At 33.2% G+C, this 16909-nt stretch overlaps 1 protein-coding gene across 4 annotated transcripts in view; it reads left to right on the top strand.

Annotated features, from left to right (window-relative positions):
* shg (shotgun) overlaps positions 1 to 16909 on the top strand; it is a 187224-nt gene that overhangs the window by 138081 nt on the left and 32234 nt on the right. For 2 of the 4 annotated variants that reach the window (XM_053759340.2, XM_053759338.2), the window contains exons 2-8: positions 11954 to 12030; positions 13610 to 13732; positions 14360 to 14485; positions 15010 to 15159; positions 15516 to 15539; positions 16178 to 16363; positions 16588 to 16790. In XM_053759340.2, the coding sequence (XP_053615315.1) occupies positions 11954 to 12030; positions 13610 to 13732; positions 14360 to 14485; positions 15010 to 15159; positions 15516 to 15539; positions 16178 to 16363; positions 16588 to 16790 (889 nt within the window). The remainder of the gene's footprint in view (positions 1 to 11953; positions 12031 to 13609; positions 13733 to 14359; positions 14486 to 15009; positions 15160 to 15515; positions 15540 to 16177; positions 16364 to 16587; positions 16791 to 16909) is intronic. The other 2 variants (XM_053759341.2, XM_053759339.2) reach the window with 1 other exon arrangement.

Below are 16909 nucleotides of genomic sequence, written 5' to 3'. Positions count from 1 at the left end.
GTCAAAAATTCAATGCTTTTTTCGGTTAAAAAAATTATGAACAGCCAGGCAATTGATTACTTAAAAAAATGTTTTATGTTGATAAACAGAAATCTCAAATTTAAGTTTAAGTTAAACCAACCAATGTTGAGTTACTTAGTTTGTATTTATTTAGATAAAGGGCATAAAAAACAAGATCTAACTAAACATTAAAAAACAATGGAAGTTGATAGCTCGACATCAACTTCCAAAATCTTGCGCTTATCAAGTAAACAAACACAAAAAGCTTACAAATCTGTCGTTGGCAACCCTAAATAGAAAGGGTTCGTGTCCCTTGGGATACCTGCGGTCGCCATTGTGAGTTTCGCGATAGTTGAGAAACAGATTCCTTTAGAACCCCGATGTAATTCGATTGAAGGTCGAGGTTCGGCTCGTGTTTCATATTACAGCAAACTAAATTCATAAATTGCAATAAATATAGTATGATAATAAAATTATTTATTAATTGAATACTAATTTCTGATTTACTTTGAATTAGATTAAAGAAAGCGTAGGTTTTCTTTAGTCTAATTCAAAGGTACGTGTAGACGTACATATTAAATAGACAACTATGTGTGTATTATATAACACTCGTATTTATTATGGACATTTTTATAGTAGCTGCGCCCCGGGGCTTTGCTCCCGTGGAAAGTTTGGAATAAAAAGCATACCATACATATTCCAAGTTATATTCTACCCAAATTTCATAACAATTCCTTCAGTAGATTTTGCTAAAATTTACTTTCATTTTGCGATTTACAAACACAAATACATCCTCACAAACTTTTGCATTTATAACACAAATTGCCTTGCGAAGGGGCTTCGTGGGAATTTCAGGATAAAAAGTATCCTATTCCAGGTTATATTCTAACCGTGACCTAAATTTCATTACAATCCATAAAAATGGCTAAATAATTATTCCTTTTGTATGGGAGCTTCCTTCAATATTTATTTTATTCTGTTTTTAGTACATATTTGTTATTAAAGCAACATAAATACATCATATGTGAAATACTTACTAATATTATAAATGCGAAAGTAAGTTTGTTTATTACCGCTTCACGGTCTACTACTCAACTAATCTTCTTGAAATTTTGCATATATGTAGGTTGAAGTATGGAGAAGGACATAGGGAAAAGGACATAAGAGAGAAGTGTTCCCGTGGAAAATTTATGCTGCGGACGAAGCCGCGGGCAACAGCTAGTATATGGATAGTTCTTAAATAAATTAATTTATACGATTACTATTCATGAACTGTAGGCATGAGATACGGTTCTGGTGACAGACAAGCAGACAGACAGACGGACGGCGGAGTCCAAGTGTATAATAGAAGCCCGTTTTACCCTTTGGGTACGGAACCCTAAGAAGTATATTGAACCGGAATCCCATAACATCTTATCTCATGTCTTGGTAGTATATTTTACGCCATATTATTTAGGATAAGCATTGTCGCTGATTCAGTATTTATGTGATCCCATTCGATATTCCTACGTAGATCACGTGCGTCGCAAAACGGGTTAGGGCGTGTAATGGATACATACAGTCAACATCACATCAATTGTATGAAAATCGACTATGATATACCAATTAATCAGAAAATTATTAATTAACGAAATATTTACCATGGCAATTCTTTTTTTCCAGGAATACATTGCATTGTACAATTTTACCAAATAAATGCCATACTGTGTATTACAGTTTGTAGGCGAAACCAAATATTTAATTAAAAAAGTAAACAGTGAAATATTGTTTTTCGTTTTATTGCATTGTGAATTTATATCTAGCTGTTATATTAAAATACACAACGTACATGTTATTTATCAGAATGTAATGTAACAAGCAAACGTTAAGGACATATATTTACGTTCGGGGCTGTGAAGCCGCGTGGCCCGAAGTCAGCGTAAAAAAATACCTTAAAATTTTGAAGATTCAGCTGTGATATTACAAGTGAACGCCTGACATCAACCCTCCTTAGGAATGCTATTGCTGCCGTGGCTTAGTCGCCACATTCGACATCCACGTGAGGATATGAAGTGGTCCTATTTTAGGGCGGAATCACACGTCACAAAATTGTTATACATAGTATGTGTTAAATAAATCTTCAAAATTACTTCCCAACCGTGCCTTGCTAAGACAAAGATTAGGCGTCCTTACCGAAACCCATTAACGGGTCGGCTTACCCAAGGCCCAAAGTCCAAGGTTCACGACCCTAGTGGTACTAGTATTATTAAACTCCCCTTATACTCTTTAATTCGATAGCCTTAAAAAGAAATAAATTATTTATTTAATAATTTATGTCTTCGAAACAATATAAATCCGAGCTAGATTATTCGATCATTGGAAAATATTTAGAAAATATATTTTTAAATACGAATATAAAATAGTCGATATTCTATTTAACGTGCCAACTCAGCGAAACAAACAAAAAATAAATAAATAAAAAATATATAGGTACATATTTTTTTATATTATTCATGTTTTTCAAATACGAATATAGCACGTTCAATAATCTAATTAACGTGTATTAATGGGGCCAAGTGAGCGAAACAAACGTTAATTAAACCATCACTTGAGATATGGGGTAACCTGGTATTGTTAGCATGGGATTTTGCGAGACCATAGTCGTATCAAAAACGACAATATGTATACAAAATTAATAGCTAATTTTACGTAATGAGAGATGCGCTGTTCATTTACCATATATAATAGTTGACGTTGATACATTTAGGTACGTTCTCATCAAGTAAATCTCGTGCTAACCCGAAGAAAGTGAATTTCAGTCGGAATTTTTTTTTCCATTTCTCGAAGGTTTTAATCGAATTCACAATCGAAATCATTCGAGCGAGTACAATCGAAACTTTTTCGATTTTATGTGAAAGCAGAAACTGTGGCGTTGAAAAAAATGTAGAAAATTGATAAAATGAACTTCGATTCTGTGAAAATAACACCCAGAATTCTGATTGTACCCAATTCGTTTCAATTATATATTATAATTATTGACATGCCTATGTCTCATTTTGATCAAATTATTATATGTATATATTTTTTACTTTATTTTCACATTTCTGTCATACCATCTTTTCACACTAGTGCGACACAGAAGATTTTTCTTTCATCGCAGTAACACTCCGTGAATTGTATCCTAGTTGGCCCTTTATTTTGATCGAATTTGTATTAGTTAACCTCTCTAATTAAAACTGCGAATTGAAATTCCTTCGTTTCGTCTCGTTGCTTATCGCTATGTTTTCATTATCATTAACACCCCCCTCTATTAATCTTCGTTAGGGGTGCAGTTCGTTAACAAATAGCCGAGTTGTAGATATTTACAGATATTTTGTTATCGTGATTTGTTTGAGACTCGTTAACGAAACTCGTTAAATTGTTATTTTGGACATGAAACAGTATTGATGTTAAAGTTGAGTTGCAGTTGTTCTTAGACAACGGTGATCACTTACAATCTGGCGTCCCGCTTACTCTTTTACCGTCCTATTATATGAAAAAAATATAAGTTTGAAAACAGTGTTTAGAAAACAAAACAAGTAATAAATTTAGCTTGATTTAGATTGGATATGAATAGAATAATTTTCATTGCATACACACACTCAACAAACATTTTACTAACATGAACTTGAGAAAACATGAAACTGGAGTGTGCGTGCAATAGATGAAGGCTCAGTGTTACGCTGAACATAATGCAAACTACACTGATTTTCAGCCCTCACCTGCGCCACCACGGCCACGCCACGGACAAAACAGCATATACAAAAAAAATTAAGCACAAAACAACATAAAAATAAAAACAAATAATGTACATAAAACAATCTTAACCTACTTGCCGATCACTCGTCTGAAGCGTCAAATGGACACCACTTAAAAAAAAGAAAAAACAAACTGAGCCGTGTTCACAACTGGAGTTGTGAACAGGTCACAGTCTAAAAATATGAGCGTGAAAGACCATACCGCTTTAATTACTGGGTAAAGTCAAAAAGCAACCAATCTGTGTCGGCGCTGACAAACCGACTGCTCTATTTATGGCCTCATTAGTTAATAGTTAATGCGTTTGAACGGCTATAAGTTCGTATCCGTGTTTTCGAACCAGTCATTAGTTACCGGAGTTGTTTTATAGGTTTTTTCAATTAATAATTTGTTGTGCGTTTGATCTCAATTTAGTCTGATAGGAAGTAAATATGTGTGTAAATATATATATAACACACAAGCTCATAAATGCCTATTCATTATTGCTTTGATGATGCCTAAATTGTAGGATTCGAATATCGACGCGGGGAGACAATTCCAAAACACATTAGTTTGCTATTGCAAACTATATCCTATACTTTCCTATTGGAAAGTATAGGATATTCGATGTCGAGTTTACTATATTGTTGGGGTGGGGTCGTTTTGTAATATGTTGCCCTTTTAATAACCTTTCATCCAATCGTTAGATCGAATCCTACGAAGTCGAATGACACAACATTACTGACAATCTCTCCTCATAATTTACCTTTAATTAACTGTACCAAATGACCAGTCATAAATCTGTCTGTCTGTGTGATTGCTGTCATTATTCCGTGGCGCTCTCGTAAATTGTTGTTATTAGTGTAGACTGTGGTCTATAAAAGACGGGTTGCAGACACTATAAAATATAATATAGTTTGTACGGGGGTGTACGGGGCAGACAGAGTCAGGCTATTGAACTTGGAGGAATTGTCTAGTTCGTTGTAGTTATATTACAGGTATTAAAAATGTCACTGTTTCTTTTTACTTTATGGTTCAGACAAGATTTTTTTTATGTAACATTTTATATGAAATTTAAATAAAATTCAATCCAAAATTCAAAGATTTTACTTTGTTGTAGATATGACATAGTCGTTTATATGACATTAAATAAAATAATTATCCGGCCTGACATTTTGCTAAACTAATTTCGTTTTGTTGTGCGTTTCGATCTCAAATCTTGATTTGTGCTTATAAGACGCTTTGGAAGTTTGCATTAGACCTAGATTTAAGTAATGTTGACGGCAATAAATTATGTATCAGTCGACAGCATATCAAGTTAACCTGCATGAATCTTTATGGCGCGGTGATAGCGGCCAGTTTGCAATGAATTTTGGCAGGTTGATGTACTGTAGACTGTAATACATCATCCTAAATTTGAAAGAATTCGTTGGGTTATTCTTATGAATCTCACAATCTGTAGGATGCTCTTAGTGGGCTGTTAGCAATTTATCGTTCAATATAAAACTATGAACACTTTCACCCAGGAAAGTGTTGGGCCGACCGTGACCCGGGCGCGGTCGAGCGCAGCGGGTCGGAACAGTCGTGGGAAGGTTAACCTTTGATGTATGCATGAGGGTGTGTTTGGGGTGAAAGGTTCGATCGTGGATCCTCTAATCACGTTGTCTTAGTGAAATTGATATGTGATTATTATGTGTTGTATATATTTTCTGTTTATTTTTGTGGTCAATTTATCTATTAGGTACTAAGATATTATTTTTGGATTCGAAATTAAAAAAAAAATATGTATTTGTATGAAGATTCGTTAAATGAATGAATGAATCTGTGATTTGTCCTTATTAGTTTGTTATTGTTCCCAAGCGGTAGGCCAAAGACAGTAAATTTATAATGCTAATAGTTGTTACCCGCGCCTCCGCCCGCGGCTACAAGTAACTTATGTCACTCTCTCTCTCTCGAACTATGTCCACACGAAAAATCATCTCAATCTAACACTTTGGTTTGACGTGAAAAAAGAACAAACAAACACACACATGTATATTATTAAGTATGGAATTGACTTTGGAATCATCTACCTTGTGTACGTTATTAAGCTTAGAGCAGAACCGGGCTTATGTAATTCCCAATTATCTTAGACGACCTTTAAGAAAATTAGATTTCTCATGAAAAAGTGAGTAAAGTCAAAGGCACAAAGCAGGCACTTTGCTACTAAGAATTATACTCGATAACGTATCAAAAGACTTTTTATCCTCTAAGAAAATACAGCATTTTCTGAAATAGTTAAAAAATGAGGAAAAAAACAAAACGATTTTCTTGAAAATGCGATGTTTTGAACTGGCATTCCTTTTAAAGTCCTTTTGAAAATATATCTGGCACGTAAACACGGCGTCGTAACTTGTTTTGAACGTTATCTTGCTGATAACGACCCTCCCACCTCTCTGATAACATTCATAAAGGCCCTGGCGATCATTTAGGTCGTAGATATACCACCTGTTTATATTTTTTCAACCCTGTTTAGTTTAAATTAAATGTTGTAGTTACAATGTACAGTATGCGTTATATACTAAACAACAGGTATTAAACGCGCACATTACTTTTGTTTAGTATATAATCATGAAACGCGAAAGTTTAAAAGTAGTTAATGTACACGTAACTGTACCTAATATAAAGTATGTATTATAATGTACGTAAAAACATAGAAATATTTTTTTATTTACCTTCATTATCCTACTGCTAAACAAAAGTCACCCTGTCATAATTTTTAACACCGGACGCAAAAAGATAGGTATTATTGATTTGACCGCTAAGTGTGTCAATCTGTCTGTGTACGTGGCACCGTGGCTCATTAACGGGTGAACCGATTTGGATGCGTTTTTTAAATATTTGATAACTAGTTTTTATGCGGTGGTTCTTAGACATGTTTGATCAAAATGGGTTCAGCCGTTCAAAAGTTGTAGCGAAATGAATATTGAACAACTAAACTTCTAACAAATAAACTTGTTAAATACCTATGTTAATCTCAAAATTAAAATTCGCGCATGTATACGTACAGGATTTCAGTAAAACGTATAAAATAAATAACATTGACATGCCAGCTTGTCGTTCATCTTTGCATACTGTCCTTGACCTCATACGTTATATATGCTGACCTTTGCTTAGCATTTAGGGTTAAATGACGCGCTTGAGTTACTTAACTGTTACTTTGGAATCACTTACGTTTAAGTCAAGGTTTAGGAATTTTGACATTCGTAAATTAAATTACTAGATTTTGTTTTAGAACAGCCATCGAAATTAAAATGTTATTTTTTTGTGGTCGAAAATATTTTTCCACAAAAATTGCAATTACATTTTTAACTTATAAACGGCAAAGGTGTCGTGATATAAAAAATACGAAACATTTTAATAAAAAAGTGTTACTGGCTGGTTATTTTTCACTTTAAAAATGAAATGACCGTACGCGTTTTATCGCCCGATAGTCGGCAACATTATTCAAGTGTTGCCAGGCTAAAAAAGTTAAAAAGGGCAGCTAATTTACCGTATCGGGCCTGCCATCAATCAAGATCGACCAGCTTTATATTGAGTCGTTTCAATCACCTTAATTGTATAGTATGTCGTATTACTACTTTTAAATAATAGTGACTCGATTTAAAAACTAAGCTTTTGAGGAGGTTCACTGAGTTACATGTCCTGAATGTGATGAGGTGAACCTTCTAAAATTATAATTTAATGTACCTGCATAAATAATTTTTATTTTTATTTTTTAAAAAAACGTCGACGCACATATTATAGTTGACTGATGCAACTCACCTTAAATTTCGCCGTGTGTCGAGTGTTGAAGGAATTAGCCAATTGTTGTTATGCATAAAAAAGTAAATTTGTATTTTTTGCTTACTTAGCTAAAGCATGTTTTGTCTCTTTCTTTTAATTTCAATATGTAAATATTAGAAAGTGTGTTAGTGATAAAACATACTGTAGCTTAAAGTATATTGTTTTAATAACAGGGTTAAATTAAAACGGTTACACTTGACAACAACATTTATTCGTGCAACTCTATAATTTAATGTTGATGAGAAAATTATAGTCTTTACAGAATATTATTGGTAACAAAACTAAGTCTTTTGTTCAGAATGGACTGACAAAAGGTAGCCTACAAATGAATAGGGTGGTAATTATAGGGTGGTGTTTGACTAAAGGCAAACTATGATTGGTTCATAATTTTTTTACAGTACGAGAACTTAACTCAATCAGTTAAGGCCAGTGCAGATCTAATGCGTTTTTAGTAATTATGTACGCGTACAATCCGATATAATCTGTGTTGCAAATTGCTGCATATTAATAGACGCTTTTCAATTGAAAATTTTCGCTTTTCAAATGAAATTGAAAAAATATTAAACTAAAAAAATAGTGTTGTAATTTTTAAAACTATCATTTTCAAAGTCAAAGCGTCAATTAATAATCGTCTCAACTCCAGAGGCTCATATTTTCACGAAAAATTTCGACTGGTATAATAATTCAAAGCTACAAACTACTAGCATTACGGCTGAGAATACAGTGATAAAGACGATTCAGTTCACACACAGTTCGTTTAAATTAAATGTCATTATTAGTGTTTCAATTCTGTGTGAGTTCTGTTCCAGAGCTTTATGCCGCGGTTTTAAACTTTTAATTGAAAAAGCATTCGGATATTCATTCGAGTACATTCATTTTTAAATGAGAGAAAAAGAAAGTATGGATTGATGGATACAATACATGGATGACTTCACCGCGACTTCCAAAAGAAAAACCGAACGTAATTTGTCAATATCATGACTATATATAGGGTACATATTTGCGCAATTTTCAATGTTAAACTGTGTCTACGTAAGTATATATATATTTTTTTAAATAAAATATTTATTTTACCTTTTAAAGGCTTGGGCATATCGAAAGCGCATGTGATGTGAAAAATACGCAGAAATGTTGTAATTATTGTATGGAGTTGTGGCTTCATTGTCACATGTGCACGCAATCCTTTAATATTTCAAATAAACTGTGCTGCTACATGCTGCATACGCACTCGGTGAGCACCAGCCTAAATCGTAATCTGCCCGCAGCTAAACCTCTTCCAAAAGTCCAATTAATTAAAAATCCTTTCGAAATTCTGACACGAGCCTAAAAATCCCTTCACGACAAGGATTAGCGTGACATTCGTAACCGAAGACCTTACTAAATATCAACTGTACGTTGTCCTCCTCCATCCTTCATGGACCTTATCTTAGTGGTTATAGAGGTGAATTTGCAATGACTTTAGACTTGTTGATGTGCAGTTGACTGTGCTTCATCCCATATTCCGTATTACGTCATTGTGCATGCGTATTCAGGGCGTCAAGCCTACCTTTGTGCTAGTCTTGTAATGTTTCGGAGATACGATGTATTGTCTCATGTCATAACATGTGGTATATACTCATTATATGATGATCTGTAGGTAAATCTGTATGCTATTAAATATATTATCTTGTATATCTTGATGACCTCCGTGGCGTAGTGGTCCCTATTCCCGTCTATATCTGGTATCTGGCTAGTTCTTTGGGGCTAATTCAGTCTTTGTGATTTGTCCATAGATATTTCTTTATTTATCGGTTCCACAAGCGTACCAACATCCATCATACCACCAACCATGCTAAATAATGTCAAGCGTAGATCTCCATTATATCTCATTGGTAATTCTGAAGAATCCTATAGAATTATTTAGTCAGATAGCTGAGCGATTGGAATCAATCAATTTATCAAATCATCCGGGCTTATTCCACGAACAATCGTGCCGATTCGATTCTCACTAGCGCGCCGTCAATTCGATTTGAATAACCGATTTGATAAAGTGATTCGAGGTTATATGCTGAACATTTGAATGATTCTGATGAGGTCTTCATATGTGTAAAAGAGAGAAAAAAAGGAAAAATTTTAAACCACGACTCAAGTAATATACATGTGAAAAACAATAATTTGTAAATTAAATATTGAGCATTGTCCACCACGCAGTTGACCAGTTATTTAATTATTAAATCTATATTTAAATAAGCACGTTCAAATATTTTTTATGGTGTGAAGAAACCTAAATTAACTATTAAGAAACACTTCTTTCCGATTACCATTATTCTCAACATTTTCTCCATGGCATCAATAAAGTCAACATATTTCATTCTAAGTGTAACACAGAAGCCAACTTAATTAAGTCTAAAATTGCTTAGTCTTCCTGTCACTTGCAGTTCCGTGCTCAAATGAAGTAAATAATAGTCGTCAGCCGTAGCATTGAGCCGAGTACACACCTAAGAAATATCTTAATTTACCTCTTAAAATTCAAGAATTAGCGATAAGTGAGTGCCTAATTATCCAATTAGTCAAATTTCTAAACCTGTCCAGTTTAGTCCACTTTCCAATTTTGCAAGTAAAAGATGGTGACAAAAGCTAGCGAAATTAGGAAGTAAGTAGAACTTATAATTTTGTATAGCTTAATTTTCAACTGAAATATTTACTAGTCTTTGGCCGCGACTTCGACCGCGTTAATTTCCCATGGAAACAGTTATGTCCTTCTCCATACCTTAAACTACGTGTATGTAAAATTTCAAGAAAATTGGTTGAGTATAGATAGGGCGTAAAGAGGTGTCAACTTACTTTCGCATTTATAATATATAAAAACAACAACAACAATGCCAATATACTTACTTTCGCATTTATAATATAAATATGGTTTTGCGTTTATTCAGCTAACACAACATATGACAATCGAAATTTAAATTGTCAATGATCTTCACTATGAACTATTTGACAAGATGCATCCGTACCACTAAAAAAAGCGCATCTGGTTTGACGAATACCATCACCCTCGTGATTTGAAATAAGAATAGTGCCAACTGAGCCTCAGTGTATTGTAACTTTAATCCGTGTGCACTCAGCTTTATGTCGTTACGTTTAATTGGTATGTAAACTGAGCATAATCTGAGATGACTGATATCACTAGCTTATCTATGGTCGTGTGACTGTTTGTTTTACATTAGCATTCTCAGGTGTTCAAAGCTAACAGTCTACTTTATTGTTTTTGATATGCAAAATGGTTCTATGTGATTTTTGGCTTAAAGCACAACACTTCCTTTAAATTACGTTACAAGTGAGAAAATTATCAAGTTGTTTTGTTTGATGTAACATATACCATAGACAGAGGAATTTGCCAAAGCATTTATTTCGAAAATAAACTTTGCTAGGCACTTTTTCATGTGCAAATTTTATCCTCTAGAACTATTAGTCTAGTTCCCATTAGATCTATTTTGTATGTTTGATATGTTTTTCCAAACTGTACACTTACTAAATTCGCAATTTTCGCATTACGTAATCATTACAGCTACAAATTTAACTGTAGTAAAAGTTTTAGCTCAAGTAAATTGTTTTTTAATAGTCCAGGATCATGGATTCGTCGTGGATATTCTAAAGAAGAATATTCTTTATTTGTAAATGACATGGAGAGACCTGAGTGCAGATGTAGAATAGTAATCCTTTACTCGACCTGTTTCTGTGTCAAAAATTTACGTCTTTCAGAACAAATTGTTGCATTGTTGAAGCACAAAATAAAATTAGATATAGACAGATATATTTAAATGGAGAGAGGCATGATACAAAAGCAAAAGTTAAAAAAAAACAAATCAAGAAGTTAGCTATTACTACAATTGAAAAATTATTTTCGTTATTAAAACTAAAATTTATGTTTATTACATTTTAAAATACACTTCTCATCCATTTATTGTAACAGTTATTTAAAAATATAAATATTTATTTATATTAATATGAATGATAGGTAATAGGTATGGATAATAGGTATTTATCTACTTAGCAGCGGGACACTATAATCCTACACATATAATAAATGTGGACGTACGTTTGTTTTTTTCGCATCTTTCGCATCTAAGCAGGAAATTGGATTGAGATGATTTTTGGTGTACTTAAAGACAGTTAAAGAACTGGAGGCTACTTTTGCTGCGCTGGTATCTAGTAGGCTAATAAAAGAAAATTAAAAAAAAACTACTTCTGTATTCAAGACATTTTGTTGTAAAAGCATATTATAGCCAAAACCTTTTAGCTTTCAATACGTCACACATTTTCCTGAAAATCTCCGTAAATTGTATTTATTGAGACATCCTTCTATCCTTGACATTTTCTTTTTTTTTTTTTGCAGCTCGAGATTACACATATCCCACACATCACGTGACGCGATTGAGACATTCCAGACATCTTCCCATATACACGTCAGCCGTGAGTACTGCTCTAGTGATATAAATAATATATCATAAAATATCCTATATGCTTACCCCTCTAGACTTTTACATTGATTTTCGCTTATTTACTTTATATATATAGACGTGATGCATGCTTACATTTTGCATACGTATAATGTATAATATGTAATGACACGCCTCAATGGATAATGTAAGTATTTGTATTTTTTTTCGAATTTGGCCGTAATTGTAAACATAATTTTAGATATAATATAACTTTGTTATTTTTATGAAATAGAATGTGTTTACAATTCTGGTTTAAAAAATGTTTATTTGTATATATTTAATAACACAGCTCATTTCTATGCTAACACTTTTCATAATTAAAGGATAAAAGGTATCTACTAACGATTTATATTAATATAATAACTCTAAAAATAATAATATAGCATTTAAGTTACATTAATTATTTCCAATAAATTGTTCCTAATTGTATGTTGTCTATTTCGTTGTTGTAATTTAAAAAATAATCTTTAAAGAAGGCAAATAACTAATTGACAATAGACAACATCCAATTATGGTAATATAATTAAAAATTATCAAAACAATCTCTAATGATAAATTATGACCGAGTTTGATAGAGAGCAAAGTTCAAAGATTTGATGTTCATGTCATTTTTCTAATAAATAAGATTAATAAAATAGAAAATGTAAGCAAATTTTAGACACTATGACATCACTCGAATGTGTTTTCGAGAGCGTCTCGATTTTGTTACCTAATCCAAAATACAGTCCACATGCCCCCAAAATAGCAGGACATCTCAGGAACCGGACACGTAACACAATACACCTTTGCAAACGTTTGTCTGCCGTCTGCAAATCGAATGCACGTCTGCAGCTGTTTCAGAGTTAGGGGGAATGCTAGTGTATATAAATGAAGACCTGATTTTACCTTAGCTGTGTGATAAGACCTTTAAGAGAAAAGTTTAAAAACCAAAAAACTATCTTGTGAAAATATTTTTTGTAAATGTACTTATATACAATTAATCAGTTCATTATGAGTATATATTTAAAATTAATGAGTTCATATGTTATTTTCACATAATATATTGTTCTAATGTATAATATACATTATTTTAGTTTGCCACAATAACACTTTCGCTTCACAGAGACGACGCTCGAAGAAAGTTATTCTTCGCGTCAACAAAAGATTATATTTTTTCCCACTTTGAAAAATCACAATTAGCACGAAACAATAGATATGTTAATTTTCTAGTATCACACAAACTGAAAGCAAAATTGTTGTAATTCATCACAGAGATTCAACAGTGTATAGAGATGGGACGCCCAGTTAATTCTCAAAATGTCCGACGTAAACCCATCTAAGAACCATGCCCGTCGCCCTCCGTTGTTTTGATATTACTGTCGATATACAACGCAATACGTCAACTTACGTCAGTGTCAAAACTTTTAGAAAACAAACAAAATAGTAATGTATTTAAGTTCGATTGAGCAATAGGGCGTGGCTCTGAAAGCTAGATTTGCGCTGGACTTTTTGGGAAGAAATTGTGCGTTAACCCATCTCTGGTGATGTAGCATCCCGGTGCCACGTTTCAGTACATTCCGGCGCCTTCTCCAAAGCTGGCGGTGAAGGACAACCGCAAGCCACTGTTCACAGAGTGCCTCAACTACCGCCCCACTGTGAAGGAGGAGCAGCCTGTTGGCACCTACGTCTTCACGGTGAGAAAATCATTTATGATTCATAGCTTAATGTTATAGTATAGATTTTTGTTACTAATCGCGCTATGAGTCTTCGCTCTCGTGATAATTTAGAGATTAAAAAGGACCCTATGTATGTACCAAAGTTCATAGAAATCCGTCTGTAAATTTTGCGAAATTAACTAACAAAAATCCTAAAACACATCCCAAATTTAAACTTTTGTATATCTATATTTGGTAAAACCTATAATACGTTTGATAAATTACATCCATGCTTTGCATGAAGGTATATTAAATCTGATGGTTTTTTCTGGATGATAGATACCGGATTCAATCCTGGAACCATAAGATTCTGAAACAATGAACTCTTCTTCGAAAGTCTTCCAGCTTTCATTTTCACTGCGGAGATTTCTGATTGGACTTTCTGGTATATTAATTTTACATAGCAAAATGTTGACTTTTATTCTGCAATTTTGTATTAATCATAAAAATTATTATGTCCCAACCCTAATGGAAAAATGGTAATGCAATTTCATGGCTTTATTATTTGTATAATCAATTATTATTTCTATATGATAAAAAAAAATTGGTTGTAAAATAATTTTAAAAGAACTCTGAACACAATTTACTTTATCAATTAATTTCCAGGTGAAAGCTGAAGACAGAGACCCTCCTGACATGGGCGGTACAGTCACATACAAATTTGTTTCCACTCCCGGAGAGAAAGAGAGGTTCAATGTGGATCCCGTCAGTGGAAGGATAACGACAGCAGACGTTAGTATTTTATATATTTTTCTTATTTTTGTACCTGTATATATAGTTATAATAATGCTAGACATTGTTAACTGAAAAGTATTCTATTTCCATGGAACTACTGGGAGAAAAAATCCTAGTAGTCCCATAATGGATCTACGGAATAAAACTACTACGACACGACGGACATTACAAAGGTTTCAGTGGTGATATTGCCTATCATAATGTCCAGATTTTATCGCTCAAAATGTTCGCACATAATGATTGCAATTTTTTTTATATTTATCAAAATTGTTACCATTTCCATTTGAGGTTATTTTTTTTAATTCAGCTGCAACATACATTTTAAATGTAGTTTTAAACTGAGATACATTTAATGATTTATGTACATTCTTTTTTGCATTATTTTTTTATCGAACGTTAATGGTGCTTGTAACTGTACTTGCAAGTCTTTATGCAGGTCTAATTGATTTCGGACAAAAGGTGGGTCTAGTTTCTAGTGATCTAAATAACATAAAAATTATTGTGATATAACCACTACACAGATATTCGACCACGATGAGCCTTCAAGAGAAAAAGAGACTTACATAACTGTACGAGCTAGTGACAATGGACAGCCACCCTTAGATGACGCCTGTACCATCAAAATTCTTATAGAAGACATCAATGACAACCAGCCTGTTTTCGACAAAGTTGTAAGTATCATTTTAATTGAAAACATCTGAAAGAAGTTAAAATCTTTTTGGTTTGTCCTGTTTAACATTTGATCAATTTTTGAGCTTTGATGATACTGATAAGTAAGTTCTACTGGGAACAGAAAGTGAGTGCAGACAATCATAACTCTTCAGAGTTCTTGTACATCATTTGCTCCATTCGTTCAAAATTAACAATCAATTGTAACATTTTCATTAACATTCATTACTTCTTTCATGGATGCATCGTTTCTATCTTATGTGACATTTACATCTTCTATTTCATGTTCTTTATCATTATCTGACTTTAGCCACAAAACGTCATGCAGACTGTATTAACACTTGCCTGTTTTCCAAAGGTCTTCCGCGGAGATGTTTGGAAGGTTTGTTCATGAGAGTTTGAAAAGAAAACAGAGTTTCGCACAAAAATTGTTTAAAATTTGACACAGTTGAATTATCTTGTTCTTCTTCGATTGTTACCACTGCTGTTTATTTATTATTTTCTATATAATGTTATAGAACTGTGGTAACAATCGATACATGAGATCTACTTGAAGTTTCTATTTTTTTACTTGCATGTTGCTGCATGCCTTTAGGATCGTAAGCCGCCACTCAAGGCGATATTGGTAATCATTTTATGTGTTCTAGTGTGTTCAAATCAATTCACTTTCTTTGCACATTTGTAGTTGGTGTGTTTTCTTTAGCTAGGCTGCTCTTTCCCCCTAGACGCATTTTATCACGATGCACGATTATAATTATTTTGAAAATACTTTCTCTAAGCTTCGGGCATGCTTCGCGTAGTATGTCTAAGTTTTATCTGATGATTTTTATAAATTTATTACTACATTTAAAACATTGTTATTGAATGTAATATAACTTGTTTCCGAAATAACAATGAAAATATATAATGTCCGGTTATGTTTACAGATCAGTTCTTCTTACGTCTATGAAATTTTTCGTGTGACATCTTAAATGTTTAATCAATCACTGTCATGTTATTTAACGTATTTTATATGTACAGTCATACTCGGAGTCGGTACCACAAGACCTGCCCAGTGGAAGAGAGGTGATGAGAATATCAGCCACAGATATCGACGATGGAAACAACTCCATAGTCCATTATAGTTTAGACTCAAATTCTCCAGACCAATCTTACTTCTACATAGATCCGGACAATGGGGTCATATTTTTAAATAAGACTATTGATGTAAGTAAAGCTTTTTGTATACATTTTTGTTTTAAAATAATTCCTATTACCAGAATATTGTATTTTTTTCCATAGTCAAGATCGGAAGTAACAACTCTTGTGTGGGATAAAATATTATTAAAAAGAAAGTATTTAAATTTTGTATGATTTCTTAAGTAATATTTTTTAATTTCACATTTTTTTTGCCTCATTATTATCTATTAAAATTATTTATATTCTTGCAGAAAGTACCGGGTTACAAATTTAAACTAAGCGCCATAGTGAAAGACATGGGAGAGGTTCCCCAGCAGAGTGCAATCACTTTAGACATCCAAGTGGTCGAATCTAATAAGAAAAGTCCGTCTTTCATCGAAGTTCCAGACGAGCCGATCAGATTAAAAGAAAATTACGCCGATTTTAAGACGCCCATCGCCACCGTCAGGGCTGTGTAAGTTCTCCTATTAAATATAAATGAACTAGGGATGGAAACCCAAAGCTGTTACTCTGCTCGTTAAATTTTATTACCCTCAGTATTTCTTAAGCTGTTATCAAGTATTATAAGTGCTA

This window comes from Plodia interpunctella, chromosome 19, assembly GCF_027563975.2.
Source record: "Plodia interpunctella isolate USDA-ARS_2022_Savannah chromosome 19, ilPloInte3.2, whole genome shotgun sequence".
NCBI lineage: Eukaryota > Metazoa > Arthropoda > Insecta > Lepidoptera > Pyralidae > Plodia > Plodia interpunctella.
Note: the sequence above shows the minus strand (reverse complement) of the source record. Positions and strands in the feature narration are given on the sequence as shown.